At 39.7% G+C, this 23,094-nt stretch overlaps 4 protein-coding genes across 4 annotated transcripts in view; 3 read left to right on the top strand and 1 right to left on the bottom strand.

Moving 5' to 3' along the window:
• LOC115928304 (aminopeptidase N-like) overlaps positions 1 to 1,982 on the top strand; it is a 38,336-nt gene extending 36,354 nt beyond the window's left edge. The window contains exons 19-20 of the mRNA XM_030995396.1: positions 52 to 133; positions 723 to 1,982. Coding sequence (XP_030851256.1) covers positions 52 to 133; positions 723 to 872 — 232 coding nt within the window. The 3' untranslated portion in view covers positions 873 to 1,982. The remainder of the gene's footprint in view (positions 1 to 51; positions 134 to 722) is intronic.
• A 2,759-nt stretch (positions 1,983 to 4,741) lies between these two features.
• Positions 4,742 to 9,780, bottom strand: LOC115928303 (uncharacterized protein K02A2.6-like). Its single transcript, XM_030995395.1, has one exon. It carries the CDS (start codon positions 9,341 to 9,343, stop codon positions 5,393 to 5,395), a length of 3,951 nt encoding a protein of 1,316 aa, XP_030851255.1. The 5' UTR covers positions 9,344 to 9,780; the 3' UTR covers positions 4,742 to 5,392.
• Positions 9,781 to 10,034: 254 nt separating this feature from the next.
• Positions 10,035 to 23,094, top strand: part of LOC755759 (aminopeptidase N) — a 58,839-nt gene continuing 45,779 nt past the window's right edge. Inside the window, exon 1 of the mRNA XM_030995393.1 lies at positions 10,035 to 10,160. The gene's annotated coding sequence lies outside the window, so the exon portion shown is untranslated. The remainder of the gene's footprint in view (positions 10,161 to 23,094) is intronic.
• LOC115927909 (uncharacterized protein K02A2.6-like) lies at positions 18,849 to 19,901 on the top strand. The gene has a single exon (XM_030994252.1). It carries the CDS (start codon positions 18,849 to 18,851, stop codon positions 19,899 to 19,901), a length of 1,053 nt encoding a protein of 350 aa, XP_030850112.1.

Raw genomic sequence — 23,094 nt, 5'->3', positions numbered from 1 at the left:
TTCGGGTGACTACTTTAACAATCCTTCATGAATGTCCTTGTCTTACGTTAGATACGGAAGCAGCGTATTCCAGTTTTCTGATCTGATTGAATCGGTGACGGCGAATTTCAATAGAGAGTTTCAGCTCCAAGAGGTACGTGATACAGCAAAACCTGTTTATAAAGACCACTTAAGGAAGACAAGAAGGTGGTCTTTATGTACAGGTAGTTGCTTTAAGCGGGTGTGGCCGTATATGAAGTCAGTTTGAATACTAATCTAACAAGCTGGATTTAAATAGCACGTAATACGAAATACCTTCTCCATAAGTGCTCTTCAGATATTATCACCCCAGTCATCGGCTTCATTCACGCACAATGTGCACCATCTCCTCTCCCTGGGGAGTACTCTTACCATATGGTCACCACGACCTTTGCAGTTCAAGTCAAGTGCTTAAACCACTCTACTATGACACCTCTAATATTATATTAGTAAGGGTATAAGCTGATTGACATATTCTAGTGTTAGCATGACTAATTAGATATTTTCAAAATGCTTAAAAGGAAGTCATCCAGTACTATTTGTTAACGTTATTCTCCACTCAGAGGCTAACCCTCAGCCTCTTTAATAAAGACAGATGTCTTTTTCTATACAGGTGGTCTTTCTATGCAGGTGTTAGTTTTATACAGGCCTGATTGTCCATTGTTATAATTATATTGTACCTTATGTGTGTCCTCACTAAACAGCTCCTGGACTTCATCGAGACCCATCCAGACCAAGGGACAGGTTCTAGAGCGTTTGCCCAAGCTGTGGACCAGACCAGGGCTAACATCAGATGGATGGAGGACTACGAAGAAGAGGTCATGGAATGGTTGGAGTGGGCTGTTACTGCCTAACTCTATGGGCCATCACAGCCTAACCCTGAGGGCTGTGATAGCCTAACTCTAAAGGCCATCATAGCCTAACTCTAAGGGTCATCACAGCCTAACTCTAAGGGTCATCACAGCATAACTCCAAAGGCTATCACAGTTTGATTCTATGGGCTGTCACAGCCTAACTCTAAGGGCTGTCATAGCCTAACTCTATGGGCCATCGCAGCCTAACCCTGAGGGCTGTGTCAGCCTAACTCATAGGCTGTCACAGCCCTTAGGATGAACTTACCCGCTATCTACAAAGGAAAAAACAAACATTGACATTCCTAGTCCAAACACATTATTCTACATTCAAATTATTTATTGAGTTTGCTGCCAACAGTTAAAAATTATCTCTTGTGCACTAAATATTGTGCAACTCATATGTATATTTTAATTGGCACTACAGCCACACACAAAATGTTATGAAGCAAAGTTAAATAACCAACCCCAAAATGACTTGTGTGTTTTATAATTATAAAATATATTGATGCGTGTGTACCGGTATTTATTTTCATTCATCTTATTCTGACAAAAATGATTACATTGGTATTTAATAGTAAATCCTTTAATTACCATATGCAATGATATGTGACTTAAAATTGAAATATATGCAAATGATCTTGGCGATGAATATTCAAATTTTATGAAGGATATAAGAATTGTTTGACTTATTGTTTAATAGGACACTGCTGCTTTGATGTATAGAACAATGTGTATATAATTATAAAAGCATGTTTTCTGCCAAACTTTGAAAGAGGTGCATTTGATTAAACCATGTATATGATCACAGAGGTTTATACACTTTGCCATTTAAAGTGGTTTGTTTATATCATACTTTTACAGCTCATAACTAATTCTTTCGTCTCATCTGGAATTACTTTTAAAGTGAGTTGCAGCTGTCATTACATGTATTTTTAGGGGACTTGTTGGATTCAGGAGCAAAATCGATGCAAGTCGTTATATAAAAGGTCTTGATGATCTTCACTCAAAAACGGACAATCATAAACTAATTATTCCGGAATCCAGACTCTCGTCTACCAAAAAACATTTTACAGTGGCTGCTTCAAAAACGTGGAACAATATGCCACTTTCCATCAGAGAATTAGGCTTGCCACTTTCAAAAGATTCCTTAAAACATACTTCTTCCCTCAGTATGTGATTAATCTATTTTATGAGTCTATGTATTTTTATGTTTTTCTTCACAATCTGTGATTTTGTAGGTGCTATGATACTTTTTTTAGCACTCTTGAATAATCATTGTTTTTAATATTTTTTATTGAATAATCAGTATTATAATTATTAAGTTATCAATATTATTATTATTGATATGCTGGTTTGTATTACAACTCATTAACTAAGTCAGTGATATCTTATTATTGTTCAGAGGTGGTTCAGGTATTCTGAAAACTATGTAATCTTATCTTTTATGTTACTTATACTAACTGTCGCGTGTAGTATAAGCTTCTACCTACCTTAAAATGTTGTAGGCAGCTTTCCTCCACATTTGTGGACTTTCTCATGCCAAGTTATTATTAGTTTCTTGTTGTTGGATTTTTTGAGATCACAATGAATAGCCAGTCCCTATTCAGATGGATTCTTTCACCTGTCTCGACATCTTTGCCATTTAAATAATACTTTTTGAGATGACTATTATGTGACTGGCTGGGCTTGAGATCATTGGAGCGAAGAAAAGTTACAATGAATAGTCAGACTCCCTATTCAGATGGATTCTTTTGCCTTTCTCGACATAATTGTCATTTTGAAAATACTGTTTTGGATAAGTTATGTCACTGGCTGTCAAAGCTCAGAAAGACAAACCGTACCAGATCCTGCTAGCACATATATCATGTGTGTGTTTATTATGCACTATTTCAGTTTGGCATGGCAGTATTTGTACCTCTCGCTTATCCGTATGAAAGAAAACATAGTTTTCAGAATACAAACCCTATTATCCATGATGATATTCAAATTGTATATTTAACACTATTTTTCTTGTTTGTTATTGCAATGGATGCTATAGAGATAGATATATAGAAATTTATATAAACATATATAATGTATACAGTTTAATTTTCAAATGTCTTTTGTAAGCAGGTGCGCCATTCCCCAACACCATAGACCTTTACATGTACTTTGCCTATGGTGCTAATTGAGTAAAGATTATATTTGTGAACATGTTATCGTCGTCCGCATTATGGTACAAGTACTTTGTGTGTAAAGTACATTCACCTACGCATATTCTGCTGTTGTATGCTGTATATATATATGCAGCCTTATTTGTTTGTAAGATTAACAAGAGGGTCATTCTGACATAGCAATATTCTGTAATCACTTTGTAAATAAAAAGCTAAATGAGAATATATAATCTTTTATTACAATTTCATCAGTCATACCCAATATTGTTCTACCACTACCTCTAATGGAAACTTACTAAATCCCAAATCCAAATCCAAGCTTGCTTTTATAAGGTGCAGTCTTATCAGAGGTTATTTGGAGCTGTAAATGTAATTGACTGGGGCATGCAGCGACTATATGCCTCTACCTGAGTTTATTCAGACCAGTGAGCAAATATTTAGACAACAATGCTAATACAGTACCTTTGTGACGGAATAACTGACCATTGTATCTGTAATACTAGATTGCATGGTGGTAGGATATTTAGTATGTCACTGAATATCTTGTTATATCATCAGATACCCAACTTGGATTATATATAGGCTTAGTGGTACATGTAGGCTAGCTATTTCAAGCCTTAAAGGCACACTGCCATACTTGTAGCTACTTGCTCCCTCTATATAGAAAACTTCCCTAATCGGTGCCTGTTGGTCCCCCATGATCCTCTTTTTCTTATGTTAAATGAGAGCTGAGTTAATGAGATAGCCACCTGTCACAGTGACCTCGATGGCTAGCGTATCGATTTGGTTCTGAACCTGGGACCTACCCGTAACTAGACGATGCTCTACCACTGAGCCATGGCGCCTCCTCATAGAAGGTATACCGGTATATAAGATATAACAAACTGATAAAGGTTGTATGCTTTATTAGAAACCCCTCGCATGATGTACCTTGTTTTGCCGCAGCTTAAAGGAACAATAGGCTTAAGGGGGAGGGAAGAAACACAGAAACAATAGTTGCTTGGAGAATAGCAAATGCTTTTTAGTTATTTTACTGGTAGCTTTTACATGTATGTATCTAAATAGTTTGTATTTTATTGATATCAGAGAACTTCGGTTACAACATTTTTAATGTAATGTTTCATCAGAAATCATTCCAATCGCTCAAATTGCCTCTAATTTTTGCCATGAATCAAGTGCCTTTGTACCATATTAATTATGAATCATGTATGTACATTGAGGAAATTATATTTTGATTATGATAAAACCATGTGTATTATTTTCTTTTGTGGTGTGCTTTACTTGTGAAGATTTATTATATTTGATTACTTGTATTTTTTTTAAAGACCATGTCGGAAGTGAAAAATTAAATATAGATTACTTATGCATTTATATCAACAGAAAGCTAGCTTGTAAGTCATGGATTTCAAAACTATCAATCATATCTATTTTAGTGTCCGTCAGAGGATAAATATCTCTCTGAAAACTTGAAGTCTTAAGCTTGATATCATTTTGTATGGAGCAAGCATATTCATAATTACTTTGCATGAATTAAGCACAGCTCATCACCTCGGCTATAGGCGAGACGATCAGGTCAGGTGTGGAAAATAAGGTTTTAAATTGCTTTTGAAAGGGAAAATATTTTTTTATATTTGTATTCTATATTCATTCAGCTTTCCATTTATTATATTTTGGTAATGGTTCTACTGTAGAAGTCATGATACGGAGGCTTGGAGGTTAATGTTTACAGGTGTCTTTATTAGAACCAAACTGCGTCATGATTCAATCTCATGAGCCATGTTGAGAACCGTAGTCTATTGTCAAGACTTACATAATATCAGCACATCTCCCTTTCTAAGAAGGGTTACATTCTTTTTCCACAGAAATAACATAACACATTATTTTTAACACTTACTTTTGAACACATCGCTGGATATTAATTTTGGTTTCAATATGTTTTCCAAATCTGGAAACAATGCATATATGGCGAGCGTTGGGTTTGTTTTGATCTGTTTCAAATACTTTTCAAGAAATAAATGATTTTGTGAGTTGTTTCTTTGACCATGCATTCAGAATATTTTGCAACATTTCTTTTGTATGTTATTTCTTTCCAATAACTTTTCAATCCAGTGATTAACACACTTAAGCTTTAACTTGAGCTTGAACATAACTTAACGATATCCAATCTTGATATCTTCCAAGTATCTGTGGATATAACAAAAAACATATATACAGTTAATGTTAAAACATTCATAACAATATAATATAATGTCCTTTTAAAGGCAAAGTGTAACTTTCACTTTCAGTTCTTCTTGATATTATCAGCTTTTGTTAATATAGTCCTTTTGCTTTTCATTGTTCATAGTTCAATTTGTTTTTGTGATTATTTCACAAGTCCATTCGATTTGGCGGTTTGCTTATTCGTCCACTTCTGGTGGTCATGTAGGATGATGCTTGCTGGGCTGGTACGCCGGAACGCTCAGGGGTTGGTTCGCTAACATCCTCGTCATCTGGATCGCTGTCCGTCTGTGTTGTCTGTTGGAACCGATCATCCCTTCGTGTGGGTGCCGGTCTGAGATGACGTCGGTTTCTTCGTCTAATCTCTCCATACTCTGTCTCTACCAAATATGATCTGTTTGGCAGTTTGACTTTGACGATGCCACTTTGTGACCATCGATTGTTGTGCATGTTTTGAAGTCTTACAGTCTGACCTATGTTTAGTTCTGGTAGGTCTCGAGCATGTTTATCATATCGCTCTTTCTGCTTTACCTTCTGCCCTTCCTTCCTTTCCCTCACCTGTTGAGGATTGATGTGTTGTGGATCAAGAAGTTTGTCCACCATGGGCAGGTTTGATCTCAATCGCCTGTTGTACAGGAGTTCAGCTGGCGATTTTCCACATTCTAGTGGTGAGCTTCTGTAGACTTGTAGTGCCCTGTAGACATCTTGTCTACTGTCTTGGCATTTGCGGATGAGATTCTTCACAATTTTCACTGCATTCTCTGCTAGTCCGTTCGACTGAGGATGATACGGACTTGTTGTTGTGTGGCAGAAGTCCCAATCTTGTGCAAAGTTTTTGAACTCTTTACTAGCTAATTGCGGACCATTATCCGTCACGAGTTCACTTGGTGTGCCTTGTCTTGAAAAGACTTCTTTCATTTTTGTTATCACTGTTTTACTTGTTGTTGTTGACAGTGGACAGACTTCAATGAATTGTGAATAGTAATCTACTATTACCATGTAATCTTTGTTATTCAGTGTGAACAAGTCTGCAGCGATCTTTTCCCACGGTCTGTTTGGTACCGTGTGTGGTTTCAGACTTTCTGTCTGTTGTTTTGGTTTATACATCAAGCATGAGTTACAATTTTGTACCATTTCTGTTATGTCTTGATTTATTCTGGGCCAATACAAGACTTCTCTTGCACGTCTCTTGCATTTTTCTATGCCCAAATGTCCTTCATGGATCTTATCCAACATCTGTTTTTTCATTGTGCTTGGTACAACGATCCTGCTGCCTTTCATGATTAAGCCTTCGGCTTCTGACAGCTCATTTCTAATGTTCCAGTATGCTCTAATTGCTACTGGACATTGTTGTTTTGTTTCAGGCCATCCATCTTTGATGATGCCTATCAATTCTTGTAGTGTTTTGTCTTTCTGTGTTTCATCTACAAACTGACTTTTTCTGTTTGATGTGACTGGTAATGTCTCCATTATTGTGTCTACATAGATTCTGATGTCTTCTTCTCTTTCGACCTGCATGTCTGCCTGTGGATCTACCGCTCTAGACAATGCATCTGCGGTGTACATGTATTTTCCTGGTGTGTAGGATACTTTCAAATCGTATCTCTGCACTCGGATTAGTAGGCGTTGAATGCGAAGAGGACAATCACAGAGTGATTTTTTGAACAATGGTACAAGAGGTTTATGATCTGTTTCGACTTCTACCTGTCGTCCATGTATGTATTGGTGAAATCTTTCACATGCAGACGTCATCGCTAGCAGTTCTTTTTCTATCTGCGCGTAGCGAGTTTCTGCATCAGTCATTGCTCTCGATGCATAAGCAATGGGGAACCAATTCTGGTCATGTTGTTGCAGTAGCACTGCACCTAGTCCATTCTTGGATGCATCAGCTGATAGCTTCGTCGGCTTTGTGCTGTCATAGAAATGGAGCACTGGTTCTTGTGTCAGAGCTTCCTTGAGTTGACACCAAGCTTTTTCTTGTGCATCTTGCCACATCCACTCATTTCTTTTCTCAAGAAGACTTCTCAGCGGGGCTGACTTTGTGGATAAATCTGGTATGAACTTTCCTTGGTAGTTAACCATACCTAAGAACCTTTGAACATCTTGCTTGTTCTGTGGTCTTTCCATGTTCAATATGGCTGCAACCTTCTTTGGATCTGGTTGAACACCTTGTTCACTGATCACATCGCCAATGAATGTCATTTGGCTCACATTGAACTCACATTTGTCTCTGTTGAGTTTCAGATTTGCTTTCTGAGCTATGTCAAGGACCTGTTTCAGTCTGGTGTCATGTTCCTGTTGGGTTGACCCCCATACTACTATGTCATCCATCATTGTGTTGACACCAGGTATGTGTGCGAACAAATTATGCACAACCTTGTGGAACACTTCTGGCGCACTGCAGACCCCAAATGGTAACCTGAGAAATCTGTATCTCCCAAATGGCGTTATGAAAGTACATAGCCTTGAGCTTTCCTCATCTAACTCTATCTGCCAGAAACCTGAGGACGCATCTAATTTGCTGAAGTACTTAGCTCCTGCAAACTGTGCTGTTATTTCCTCTCTTGATGGTAGCTGGTAGTGCTCTCTTTTTATGGACCTATTTAGATCTCTTGGATCGAGACATACTCGAAGCTGATTGTTTTTCTTCATCACCACCACGAGCGACGACACCCAATCACTTGGTTCATCCACTGGTGTGATAACTTTAAGTCGTTCCATTTTATCTAGCTCATCCTTGAGCTGATTTCGCAGTGGAAATGGAATTTTTCGACATGCATGTTGTACAGGTTGAGCATTTTCTTTTAGCGTGATATGATGCTTTCCAGGAACACATCCTAACCCTTCAAACACGTCTTCATAGTCATCTACTATTACATTCTTTGATTCTGTTTTGACATTCAAGACTCTCTTTACAAGCTTCAATTGCTCACATGCTTGTAAGCCTAACAATGGTTGACGATCACCAGGAGTTACTAGAACAGCCATATTGTGAGTTAAACCTTTGTACTCCACTTGTACATAACAACGACCCTTTACTGGAATTACTACTCCACTGTAGCCTGTCAATCTCACTCTAGCTGGATGCAGCTTTGGCCTGGGAATCAAACTCTGATACACTGATTCTGGAAGGAGGTTTGTCTGAGCACCAGTATCTAACTTGAAAATAACCGGCCTACTATTGACAACTAGCTTGACCTTCCACTCATCACGAGACTCTAATGTTTCTACAACATCAACCATGAACTCATCTTCGACCTCGAGATTTTGCATCTCGTTGATAACTTTACTCATTGGAGTTTTACAACACTTCGCAAAATGATTTCCAAGACCACACTTTTTGCAAATTTGACCTTGAGCAGGGCATGCATTTTGACCATGCCAGTTTCCACAACGACCGCAACTATTTCTAGATTTCTGACCTTGAGTCTGATTTTGACTTCGATATGGCCTTTGAGTTTGTTGTTGACCTAGACTTTGCCTTGGATTTTGTCTTTGATTACCGTGAAACAACTTTCTCCTACTCCCAAGAGCATCAACCGAGACTTCATCCGTGGAACTCAGCTCTTTTGCCTGAGCTCGAGTAGTTTCAGCAGAACGACACAACTGTAACGTCTTATCCAGCGTCAAATCATCTTGCCTCAATAGGCGTTCCCTGACCATGGAGTTCACAATTCCACAGATAATTCTATCACGAATGAGGCTATCCTTTAAGTCACCAAAATCACAAGACTTAGCTCTATTGCGCAATTCAGTTGCATACTGATCTGTTGTTTCATTTTTGTGTTGTGACCGTGTGAAAAATTTGTGTCTCTCAAATGTTACATTACGTTTTGGCATGCAATAGTTCTCAAATTTCTTTAGCACTTTCTCTAATTTCATCTCATCTCCGGTATCTTCCTCAAACTGGAATGTATTGTAAATGTCAAGAGCTTCTTCCCCTATGACATGTAGGAGCATGGATGTTTGTGCTTTTTCTTCTGTCTTTGACATTCCACTGGCCACATTATACAATTCAAATCTTTGTTTGAAACGTTTCCAATTTTCTGCTAAGTTTCCTGTCAGCTCCAATGGCTGTGGTTGACTTAGATTTGTTGCCATGGTTTCTTATTTGTTTCTCTCTGAACAATGCTTTAACCTCTTATTTACTATTGTGGTATCTTTACAACCTAGTCAAACTAACGAGACAAGCAATTTCACCGAGTTAAAATATGCCGACGCATGTACGCACTCATAGCCACATACACACAGTTTGCACACACGGGACTGAGCCCTTCAATCTGGCGTAAAAATGGAAATCCTGCACCTGTTTATTCCTGGGTTCTATCCTCCCTCGAAGTCAACATCTGTCCTTGATCGGGAAGACCTGACACCATATTATATTTTGGTAATGGTTCTACTGTAGAAGTCATGATACGGAGGCTTGGAGGTTAATGTTTACAGGTGTCTTTATTAGAACCAAACTGCGTCATGATTCAATCTCATGAGCCATGTTGAGAACCGTAGTCTATTGTCAAGACTTACATAATATCAGCACACCATTGATATTGTGACGCGGGACGCAAAACACCTTCTCAACAAATGAGTCTCAATAGAAATTGCTGCCACCACATGGTGATATAGGGACATGACCCCTGGGTCAACTGAGGTTTCTCCAGTTGATCCCAATCTAAATGGAAAACTACGTCACAATATGAATTGTCTTTCCTTGTGACGTAACAATACGAGACTGCAAGAGAGTTGGGGGAAAGGATTGCCGCTGATTGGCTAAAAGTAATGCGTGTCTATGCGCCCATGTTACAAATTAGGAGCCATTCGTCTTAGTGTGCTCAAGAAATCCCAACAGAATTCACCAAGATGTTCCTCATGATGCATTCAGCTTCTTGTAGATTTAAAAGGAACAAGTCAAGAAATACTGGTAAATATTCTGTACTCTGATACTCTGTCTAATTGTTTATTCTGAATCATCTCTCTTCCATCATAGGCTTGTCGCTACTCATTCACACACCATTAGCACACGTGTATGATCAGTATTGCACGATAACCATAGTCATACAGAACTTAGGCATTTTTCTCGCACATGCATACTGTGGCGGCCGCGCCCCCCGCCTCCGTCTCCAACCTCGACCTCTACGTCGGGATTATTCTCTTTCCCAGCTGGGGAAACTGATTCTTTATATCTGTCAGGATATTCGTCAGCCGACATTATTTATAATGTCCGAGCGGTTAGAGTAATTAGATCTTATCTTTTATTTGAGGAAAGACGGGGGAAGCTACAATACTTATTTACGTTCGTTTCGTCGAAATATACGACTATGAAGGAGTACCATGCAGTCAAGAAGAAAGACAAAGTGTTTATAGACTCATAATTTCAGTTTCAAGACAAAAGAAAATGGTCAACTTTTATTAGGCTAATGCATGTACTTCAAATATTTACATCTTTATATCACCACTGTCACAAATACCTTGTGCTCATAGTTATACTTTAAAAATTTATACGATTGTCGTTATTATATTCGAATACATGTAAAAAGTGAAAGGCAATGATTCATTGGGATTTATGGGACTTGGGAGTTTTCCGTCTTAGTTTAATTCCATAGCATCATAGGGGGAGAGGTGGACTTAGAATATTCCTGCATCTTAATAATAGTGGTTCATTCCAGCATCTTAATTCCAGCGTAGACTTCCTTGTGTATACCTTTATATTCCAGGGAGGGAGAGAGAGATCTTATGTGTGGTACCAGTTCCGACGAGCGTCCAATTCCAAGACAAGTCCTTAGGTGGGGGGGGGGGGGGGATTTCCAGGGAGAGACTAAATAGTTCTGATTCCGACGAGCGTCTAATTCCCTCTCCTCGCGTTTTAGAAATGTTACGGGTTATAAAGGCATAATGCGGACGTGGGGGAAATCGATGCGCTAAGCGATCTTGGAAAGTACGCGCGCAGCGAAAATGGATTTAACATGAAGACTGTGCTAGTTCAGAGCAAAATATCTAAGTAAATTTCTTATTTTACCATTAATTAAATACAACACTCTGAATGACATATCATTTGCAGTAAATATTAACAAGTCACATTGTCTAAACAACTTTACTTCCAAATTCATGTGATATATTGATAAACAATTACAGTTTAACATCTTAAAGCATCTCAATAATGGATCCAAATGTCAATCGCTCGTATGCAAATTAATTGCAAAAATATGCAACGTAAACATTGTGCGTCGGTGTATGATGACGCGCTTGAAAACAACAATCATTTAAGTTAGGCCTCTTTGTTACGTCACGACCGCGGAGCGGATCGTTACAATACGTTCGCTCCACACTACTCAGGGATAGGTACCACAGAGTACTCACTTAGCCTCTCGCTGCATAGTCTCGCATTTCCTTACTCTCTGTCTCTCAAGCTTATCCGAGCTGGAATCAATATGGCGTACTAGGGCCGTTTGCATCAAGCAAACTGTAGGCTAAATAAATCAATCTAAACTCATCATCTTCTCTCTCTCTCTCACTTGACAATTGTAGTTACCTCTCCATCAACATCTTCTTTATCAATCAGGTCTACAATTATTGGTCAGGCAATTGCTTCAATGAATAATTCAAGAATAGGGTCTACTTTGTAATAACGTTTAACTTGAACTTTAATAATGTATAACTATAAAACATTAACTGGTGGAATGAATTCCGCAACGATGGTAAAGATTCAACTTATGTACAACTGCAGTATTTACGATTGCTTACACATGTTATAAGCGTGAAATAGTCTAGGTTACATGGTATCGTAATCCACTTGTAGTACAAATATTTATAAGTTATTTAAATTACGTTCCAACGTTTCTGTCTTTATTCAATCCTAGTTCCCAAGTCAGTGTTAACTCTTCTTTTCATACTCATTATCCCCTTGGCCTAAACCGTGTTGTTGCAACCAGCGCATAAACACATCCTTTCGTATATCATAAAACCTCGCTTCTCAACTTGCCAACACCATTTCTCCCCTCCTGGGCATACCTGAACCAAACTTTCCCATCTTAAAACGTAGTCACTACCTTCTAGTCAGTGCTACTTTCAGAAACCGACGCTTAATAGAAACTGGCCTCAGAGATTCTATCTCCCAGAACTATGTCTAAAGATATCTTAACGAGGGAACAACTCTCTTGTTTAATCTGAACCATAACTTCTCTGAGTTTAACTCTAAATTCACATATATATAAAATGTAATTACTAAATCAATGCATGGCGGTGAACTAGCAGGAAGAAAGGGGGGGGGGGTGGTGATGGTCAACTTCCAAGTCCTCTAATCTTGGTTCTAGTACCTCACTGACTGATCATCAAAACTGAAGGCAGTCTGAAAACATGTTCATCTAAACTGATCATCAAAACTGAAGGCGGTCCGATAACATGTTCATCTAAACAGAAATGGCATTCTGTTTTCTATGTGTTCATCTAACAGAAATTGCATTCTGTTCTGTAGCCAAAAATCATCTGACCTGATATCCTAAAAAAGGGGGAGGGGGGGAACTAGTGACACCGCCTAAGACTAAACATGCATTGATTATGATATCTAGTAAGCATTTATGAATACATGTACTTCAATTCCGTGACGTTTATGACCGAAAGGTCTGAACTTAGAATATTTCCTAAGGTTAACAGTTACCAAAAATACTTAGAATATTTTAATAATACAAATGACCGAAAGGTCTGAACTTAGAATATTTCCTAAGGTTAAAAGTTACCAAAAATAATTAGAATATTTTAATAATACAAATGACCGAAAGGTCTGAACTTGGAATATTTCTAAAGTAATAAGTGACCGAGATTCACTCTAAGAGTATTTGTCTTAGTAGGAAATAACCAGTGACCGAAAGGTCTTGACTTAGAATATTTGTATGTAGACCTATATTCTACAAACACATTGAACAAGGTAAAAGTTTATGTATAAAGGCACTTTTGAGACACACTTAACTCTTCCAGTTAGCTTAGTCAGAAGACTAAGATTTAAGATGTCAAAGTATTAAAATATTAAAGTATTGAAGTATTAGAAAGTCTTAAAGTATTGAAAATCCATCAATTTCCAACCAGTAAAGGTCTGAATAAATAATGCCAGGGTCCCAGACCCTGCAGTACGAACGAGGACATATATTCCTTCCACACATGTTGTTCAGTTCTATAATAAATAATTATATACAAGGATGCAATGAATGAGTTGTCTTTTCTGTCTAAGTCCTATCAGAGCCAAAACAGTGACACTTAGAATATTTCAGAAGTGTAAGTAGACTCTAAGTTAGTGACCAAAAGGTCGACACTTAGAATAATTTGGACATTTCAACATATTTCAATAAGCACACAAATAATTCCAGAATTCAGTCTGAAAATATCACATCATACACTTCATACATCAATATTATTATCTCCATTAGATATGAAAATACTGAGAACTATATCAGTACTTATATTACCAACGATCCAAATCTAAAATCTGAATTTGTATATCAAGTTCAATTTCCTCCTAAAATCCCACATTTAGATAATAAATTCATTAAATCAGTAAGAACTGCATTCCATATTAATATTCAATCTTCCCTTTAATTATTCCTATTTAATTTGAATAAAATTGGTACTTACAATGCTTCTTTGGGTGAAAGCTGAGAAGAGAATATGAATGAATTGAGAACGTCCGAATGGTCTTGCAAAATGGCGATCTGAGAACTTATGCCAAATTTGTGTCTCCCGCCCCGTATTTATACCCTTCAAATCCGGCAACGTGATTGGTCAAAAGTCACACATATATTTATGCGCCACTTTTAACCAGGCCGACCGGCCAGATAACCAAAGATCCTCTGAATAAAAATAGCACCCTCTACATGTACGTCACATTCAATGCAACTCAAAATCTCTCGCGGGAAGTTTAAAAGGTAAATTCCTGAACGCGCATACATGTGTACATTATCTCACAGGAATAATACAAAATAGTTACCAAGGAAATCTTATAATATGAGAAATACCAAAGGTGAGTACCTGCTTCCATAACATTATATACATGTATGTGTAATTCTTGAGCATTAAAGTTTAAAAAAGTGACATAAGGTGTCTCACTTTAAGAGAGGAATTCCAGTCCCACACATTGTACTTGGTGTGGTAAAAAAGATCTATCGAAAGTTTATTTATCTATCCAAATCCATATGAAAGATAAACATGTACATTTTATTTACCCACCAATTGTTTAATTAAAAGAAAAAGTAGAGGGGTGGGGTCCAAAAACGCCACAATATAAACTTGGATAGGATAGGGTCATTTATGCAATCAAAATTTCTTTTGTTTGTGTCGGGCAGTACTTTATTCTCTATGTTATTAAAGGACTATTCCTATATGTGCCATCAATTTCATACTGATTGATCAACAGGATGAAACTGTTAGAATCAGGCGCGCCGGAAGCAGTTTGGGATTGGGGGGGGCAAACATTCCAGGGGCAGTGACGTAATGAGAAAAAAAAATCGGAAGGGAGGGGGGGGGGGCAGACGAAAAATCTGCATCACCACCAGTCTTACACGTTACATGCAGGTCCCGCGGAACGTTTTTCAAAGTGGAGTATTATCGATCAGGTAGAGCGTAAATTGGCGTGGGGCATGAGCCTCGGCAGGGTGTCAAGGGGCTGAGCCCCCGGAAGCTCAGGGGTTTTAGGTATTTAATTAAGGTCAGATGAGCATCCAGGGGGCTGCCTTAGGGCCCTTGGTGGGGTCCAGGGGGCAGAGCCCATGGAAGCTCAGGGGTTTTAGGTATTTAATTACGGTGAGATGAGCATCCAAGGGGCCCGCCTTAGGGCCCTTGGTGGGGTCCAGGGGGCAGAGCCCCCGGAAGCTCAGGGGTTTTAGGTATTTAATTACGGTGAGATGAGCATCCAGGGGCCCTCTTTAGGGCCCTTGGTGGGGTCCAGGGGGCAGAGCCCCCGGAAGCTCAGGGGTTTTAGGTAATTAATTACGGTCAGATGAGCATCCAGGGGCCGTCTTAGGGCCCTTGATGTGGTCCAGGGGGCAGAGCCCCCGGATGCTCAGGGTTTTAGGTATTTAATTACGGTCAGATGAGCATCGGGGGGCCCGCTTTAGGGCCCTTGGTGGGGTCCAGGGGGCAGAGCCCCCAGAAGCTCAGGGGTTTTAGGTAATTAATTACGGTCAGATGAGCATCCAGGGGCCCGCCTTAGGGCCCTTGGTGGGGTCCAGGGGGCAGAGCCCCCGTAAGCTTTGGGGTATTTGTCATGATAATGAATATGTATCAGATTATGCAAATGTGACACCTGTGACCTCAGGCCAGGAGGTCAGATCGCACGTGCGCGATGTATATGCGATACGCGTGAATTGATACTGAGTGCGCGCGGGGAATAAACACCAGACTATGGTTATGGAATTCAACTACTTTGTTAGTTTGTTTGCACTTAATATGTGACATTGGCGACGAGGATTAATGTTTCTTGGATGTTGAATCTGTGGCTACGAGCTGGAAAAGTTTCAACATGGCATTCGCTGGAGCGGAATCGTTAGCGCTTCGAGGAGTTCCACACTTCGATCCGACGGGTGGTGCAAGTATTGTCAGCGGCAAGTGGAAAGCTTGGCTTGAAGAGTTCGAAGCCTACGCCGATAGTCGCGGCCTGTTTCTGGAGGGATGTACGCCGGCCCAGGAGGCTCAACGGAGAGCACTGTTGCTGTACACTGCGGGGCCCGTGGTAAGGGAGACTTTCAAAACACTTCCAAACAAAGGGGAGAGGAATGAGTATCAAAAAGCCACAGATGCCCTAAATGCTCATTATGTTGTGAAACCTAATGCTACGTTTCAAAGACATTTGTTCAGGAAAACTAAGCAGGAAGATGGTGAAACGGTTGCCCAATTTGTTACCAAATTACGACAGGTTGCTATTGCTTTATTGGATGCAATTTCGTAGCTGGGGATGTAGAAAACCAAATTCTTGACCAAGTAGTCCAGTACTGCAGAGCTGATAAACTTCGCAGGAGAATGCTGGAGAAAGGAGGTGAGCTCAAGTTAAATGATGCATTGTCCATGGCTGCTGCTTTAGAAGCTGTTGAAGGTCAATTTAACTCCATGTCATTGAGAGAGAGAGAGAAAGGCCTAGAGCTGGTGGGCAAGTTCAAGTGAATCAGGTTTCATATGAGAATGACAGAAAAAAGAATTTGGAATGCTACAGATGTGGGAACAAAGGACATTTTGGGAAGGATGCATCATGTCCAGCCAAAGGAAAGATCTGTCGGAAATGTGGAGGCCAAAACCACTTTGCGACGATGTGCAAAGGTAAGGCCAAGAGCACAAGTGAGGCGAGAGGAAAATTCAGAGATGGGAAGTCCAGAGATGGAAAGAAGTATAAGAATAGAGTTCGCCAAGTGGAAGGTGAACCCGGAAATGATAGTGATGATGATAACAGCCGTGGGCGTGATCAGAGGTACTATCAATTTGCCGTGAATGATGGTGATCATGAGAAGGTCCCAATAATCATTGGAGGTGTCACAGTCCCAGTGATAGTAGATTCGGGAAGTGATTGCAACGTAATAGATCAGATATTGTGGGAGAAACTGAAGAAGGACAAAATTATCTGCAAATCTACTAAGAGTACCAAGAGGCTTTATCCATACACATCACAGATACCATTGACGACTGTTGGATGTTTTACAGCCACAGTAGAAGTGGGAAAGATGAAGTCGACTGCTGAGTTTGTTGTTATCAAGGAAAAGGGAGAACCTTTACTTAGCAAGCGGACATCTAGAGAGCTGGGAGTGCTCCATGTGGGAGTTGTAAATGCAGTACAGAGCTATGCAGATTTAAAGCATGAGTTTGAAGCAGTCTTCAAAGGAGTAGGGAAGTTGAAGGGCCGACAAGTTAAGCTAGCTGTGGATGAAACGGTGAAGCCAGTGGCCCAGCCTGTGCGAAGGACTCCATTTGGACTGAGAAAGAAGGTAGAGATGAAGATCGCAGAGTTGATCGATCTTGACATTATCGAGCCAGTTGAACGCTCCACACCATGGGTAGGCCCAGTTGTCATAGTTCCAAAGAGAAATGATGAAATCAGACTGTGTATCGATATGCGGAGAGTGAACGAAGCAATCATAAGAGAACGTCACCCCATTCCCACTATTGAGGAAGTCCTACAGGAGTTGTTGATTAGCAAGGTCTTTTCGAAAATAGACCTGAAGTGGGGGTACCACCAATTGGAGTTACATCCGGAGTCTAGAGAGGTGACAACCTTTGTCACTCATTGTGGGTTGTTCCGCTATAAGAGACTGTTGTTCGGAATCAATGCTGCTCCAGAGATTTATCAATATGAGATACACAGGGTGATAGCTGGTATAGAAGGAGCTGCAAACATATCAGATGACATCATTGTGCATGCATCGACCCAGAAAGAGCATGACAAGAGGTTGAAGCAGCTTGGCAGACTGCGGGACGCAGGACTTACTGCAAATGCAGAAAAGTGTAAGTTTGGTGTCTCTGAGTTGGACTTCATGGGGCACAGACTGACTAGCGAGGGACTCAACCCAGGATTGGCCAAGGTGAAAGCAATTGCAGAGGCCCGTGAACCCCAGAATGCAACTGAGATGAGAAGTTTCTTGGGGCTAGTCAACTACTGCGCCAAGTTCATTCCGAACTTTGCTACATTGGCAGATCCACTGAGAAAGCTGACCAGAAAGGACACGCCATTTCAATTTGGTCATGAACAACAACAAGCGTTTAAGGCGCTGAAGGAAAGCTTAATGAGTGCAGAGACCCTGGGCTACTATGATCTAAATGCACCGACAAAGGTCATAGCGGATGCCAGTCCAGTTGGCTTAGGAGCAGTGCTGGTGCAGGTGCATGCTGATGGCCGAGGATAGTAGCGTATGCCAGCCGCTCGTTAAGTAACGTTGAAAGGAGATACTCTCAGACGGAGAAAGAAGCCCTTGGACTTGTGTGGGCTTGTGAGAGATTCCATGCGTACCTGTATGGAATAGAGTTTGATCTAGTGACTGATCACAAACCGCTTGAAGTCATTTATTCACCAAGATCTAAGCCATGTGCGAGAATAGAGCGGTGGGTTCTGAGGCTTCAACAGTACAAGTACAGGGTAGTCCACATCGCAGGAAAGTCCAACATAGCAGATCCATTGTCAAGATTGCTGAAGGATGATCAACCGAGAGAACCTTCTGTGTTGGAAACAGAAGCAGAGAGCTTTGTGCGTTTTGTGGCAGTCCAGTCAACGCCAGGTGCGGTGACAACGAAGGAAGTCGAAAGAGAATCTGAACATGATCCTGAACTTGAAGTTATCAGAGAGTGTATTCACAGTGGACAATGGGATGATTGTCCATACAAAGCATACATTCCCATCAAGGATGAACTCTGTATAATTGGTCAGTGTGTGCTGAGAGGTAGCAGATTGGTGATTCCACAGGCACAGAGGCCAAAGATGGTGTCATTAGCTCACTAAGGACACCTGGGCATTGTTGGCACCAAACAGAATTTGAGAACCAAGGTATGGTGGCCTGGATGTGAGAAAGATGCAGAGAAATTCGTCAAGACTTGTCATGGTTGCCAAATCACAAGCAGGGGTAATCCACCAGAACCAATTCGAAGTACTATGTTGCCGACAGGACCTTGGGTGGATGTAGCTGTTGATTTCCTAGGACCACTTCCGACAGGAGAATCTATACTTGTGGTAGTTGATTATTATAGCAGATACTACGAGTATGCAATCATGAAATCAACCACTGCAGAGAAGACGGTCAAAGCCCTGGCTGAAATCTTTGGCAGACATGGGTTACCTGTGACGTTATACTCAGACAATGGACCCCAGTTCATCTCAGAAGTTTTCGCAGAGTACATGAACATTACAGGAGTTCACCACCATCGGGTGACTCCTAAATGGCCCCAAGCCAACGGCGAGGTCGAAAGACAGAACCAGAGTATAGTGAAAAGGCTTAGAATTGCACAGGCAGAAGGCAAGGATTGGAAAGAGGCCTTGCTGACTTACGTTGCAGTCTACCGGGCCAGTACTCATTCGACAACGGGAAAAAGCCCGGCAGAAGTGTTGTTCGGGAGAAAGATCCGAACTAAACTACCACAAATCCAGGACATTAGTGAGGATCAGGAACTGAGAGACAGAGACCTCCAAATGAAAAGTGGTGCAAAACACTATGCAGATCTGAAGAGGGGAGCCGTACATTCTGACATAGTGCCAGGAGATAAGGTGATAGTAAGACGCGATGAAAGGAGGAAACTAGACACGCCATACTTTAACCAGCCATACACAGTGACAGCAAGAACAGGGAGTATGGTAACTGTGAAGTCTCCTGAAGGAGTCCTGTACAAACGGAATATATCCAGTGTAAAAAGATACATGTCCCGAGACACTCATAACGAAGCTGCCAATCCAGAGAGGACAGACGGAAATCCTGAGGCGGTGACCGGTGTTCCTGAAGGGTCGGACGGCAATCCTGAGGCGGAGACCAGTACTCCTGAGGCGGTGACCAGAGGTCCAGACTTAGAGGCAGCAAGCAACACATCAGGCGGTGACCAGACCCATCAAGATGGTGACACTCAGGCAGAGACAACAAACACCAACGTTCCTATGGCAGCTAGTAGACCACAACGCCAGAGAAGATTCCCTAAGCGATATGATGATTTTGTGTGATTCCAGATCAATATGGTGGGGATGAGCTCTTTGTAAAATAGCGACAGTGATATCTGAAACTACATGTGCCAAGGAGAAATGTTTGGAAATCATTGGTTGAAGCCAAGTTGTGATTTAAAGGGTGTACGCCTTGCGCTGCCCATATTTGTGAAATCGACATGTTGGAGAAATCACCATGGAAACCAAGCGTACAAGGAAGTTGTGTTATGTGCTAAAATAATAAGTTCTGATATATATGTTTCAATATTACACATACATTAATCAATGTAAATGGGTGTACGCCGAACGCTGCCCTTATTGTATGTGATAGGTGTTGCGAAAAACACAAGTTTGAGTTGGAGCATGGATCAGTTTTAAAAATGGATTCAATCATCGAAGAGAGTATTTCCAGAAACTTCAGTTTCAGCTAGTCGTATGAACGCTTGGAGATAACAGATGATTTACACAAACTCAAAACTAGAACTCAATTAGTATCCAGTGAACAGTTGAACTTTTATTTGGACCACAGACTGAATGCATGGAAGATATCATATTGCATGTTATGTTTTATGTTGTTCAACAAAGTTGTTTGGAAAATAAAACATTTTGGAAAAGTTTATCGACCAGATAAATTTGTTGTTTGTTAGAAATAGTTTTGTTGAAGTTGTTTAAAAAAAAAAGAAAAAAAAGAAGAAAAGAAACAAACAAAAGTAAATGCATCAAAGCATGTTTATTTCAGTAATTGACATATGGCTGAAACACAAGAACAAAAGAAATATTACAAGAATTTTCAGTGAAACTATAGTAGAAAATAGACCAGGATAAAGTTTCATTCTTGCAAAGGAGGGATGTCATGATAATGAATATGTATCAGATTATGCAAATGTGACACCTGTGACCTCAGGAGGTCAGATCGCATGTGCGCGATGTATATGCGATACGCGTGACTTGATACCCAGTGCGGGGAATAAACACCAGACTATGGTTATGGAATTCAACTACTTTGTTAGTATTAAGCATTTAATTACGGTCAGATGAGCATTTTTTATACCTTATTTGTGACATTGGCAGGTCACTTATTTTTTTCTCCGTCTTTCTTTCTTTTTCTCTTTAACATACTTTTTCAAAAAGGGGGGGGGGGGGGGGCTCGAGCCCAGCCACTTTGCAAACCATGACGAGGCTTCTAAATAAGCGTATTTCGCCTGACTGTAATTTGGGACTTTCTTATTTTCCAACGAACGCATAAAAAGTTATGACTTACAAAAAAAATGCCGGAAAATCATGTCACAACATCAACATTTGTATATCACTTGTTTCGAATAAGAAATACATCACCCCCTCCCCCATCAGTACGCCAGCGTTCAGGGGCTCATGTCTTCTCACCCCTATAACAAAAAAACGGACTCGCTTTCCCATTCTCGCACAATATGTCCACGATATGCGTGTATCGATCGCTATTATAGAGACCTCCATTGATAAATACCGTTAGGTGGCATGCGCAATGTTTATGAAATTTAATTCCTGTGAACTTTCCTTTTTCTTTGAATGGAATTGTACATGTATATGTGATTTAATTCAGGTTTTTATTATCGTTACATTCTTTTGGATTAAAAATACAAACCATGTTTACTCCTTTACTGTTTTTTTTTTTTTTTTTTGGAGGGGGGGGGGGGGGCGTTTTGGGGGGGGGGCAAAAATGCGTTTCGCCCCCCCCCCCACTTTTTTGACTGGGGGGCAACTGCCCCCCCCCCCCCCACCTCCGGCGCCTATGGTTAGAATATACGAGACAAACCGTTGCTATCTCTCTCTCTCTCACGCTCTTATACTCATTACAAGGATCTCTCTCACGCCTTTTTTCTCTTTCTTACACAATTCTTATACACAAATAGACTTCAAATTATTTTTATTATTTCAAAATCAAGTAAGATGACGCAATCTGACACACACTCTTTTACAACCATTGTAAAATGATCCAATAGTACTTTACATGTATCTACCAGGGAATATACAAAAATAGGACCTTAGTTTTTTCTATTTGAACGAACAAAAAGAAAATCCAGGGTGCTCTGATCTGATAGACTGAGAGTGAGACAGATAAACGAATCAAAAAATATCTCGGCAAAATCCACTTGACTCCACTTGACAAGAAAGTTTTTTTTTTTCTCCATGTAATAGATGAATAAATAAATACAAAATGGAAAAAAAAAATGAATTAAATAATAAAAAGGGGAAAAAAAACAATCACAATTTTGCCATAACATGCAGCTCTGACAAGTTGTAGTCCGAACCCATTACACAAATCTACATGTAGTGTAGAGCCTTGCAACATGTAAGACAAATTATTCAAACAATCATTTGTCTTTGGAAGTTATACTTTATTAGGAAAAAACAATACAATTGACTAAGAGCACACTTTCACCAGTATAAAAACAATGGTACAAAAAATTGGATATAAAATGATGACAAAGCTAGGAATGTTAAATAGAAATATAGCTGAAACCTGAGGGTATAATCACATGTTTTACATGCACCAAAGCTTTATGTAATATCTTTAACTCGTTGTTAACACAAACCAAAATACTTTAGTTCATTTAAACCATTTTTAATAGTAGATCTTGTTCAATACTGAATGGAAAATTCACCCTGTAACTTCTTCATAAACCATCTGCACTTCTAACATAGCAAATGTTGCATAGTATTTGTAATTTCTATCTGCATAAAATACATGATTAAGAACAGATTGATCTTGAAATTTTAATGAGAATATATAGTGTAAATTTCTAAAATCTTTACATGTAGCCTTTTAATAATTATGTCCAGTGATAAGCAATGATAATAGTAGAGAATTTCATTTTTTCCTAATCATACTGGTTCATTATTCAATACCATGCCATTTATGTGATTCAATTCACATACCGGTAATTTGAATGACTTTCAAATCAAAACATTTACCGGTAAGTAAAATGCAGTAATACATGAAAATTCGACTGTATATATTGTCAGCTATACAATACATCACTAGGAAAAATTCACCAAATTCACAATTTTTAAAGTCCAATTTTGACACGAAATGTCCCTAATCTAGAACTCATAAAAATATAGAAAATACCAAATATACACATCAAACAACAAATATAAGATTACTGCCAAAGTCCTATATCAGCCTACACATGCAAACTGCTAGAAGAAATAGGTGTTCATTAAATAACGATGC

The sequence above is a fragment of the Strongylocentrotus purpuratus genome, unplaced genomic scaffold (genome assembly GCF_000002235.5).
Source record: "Strongylocentrotus purpuratus isolate Spur 01 unplaced genomic scaffold, Spur_5.0 spur5_scaffold_21, whole genome shotgun sequence".
NCBI classification, from domain to species: domain Eukaryota; kingdom Metazoa; phylum Echinodermata; class Echinoidea; order Camarodonta; family Strongylocentrotidae; genus Strongylocentrotus; species Strongylocentrotus purpuratus.
This window is presented reverse-complemented; position numbering and strand designations above follow the sequence as displayed.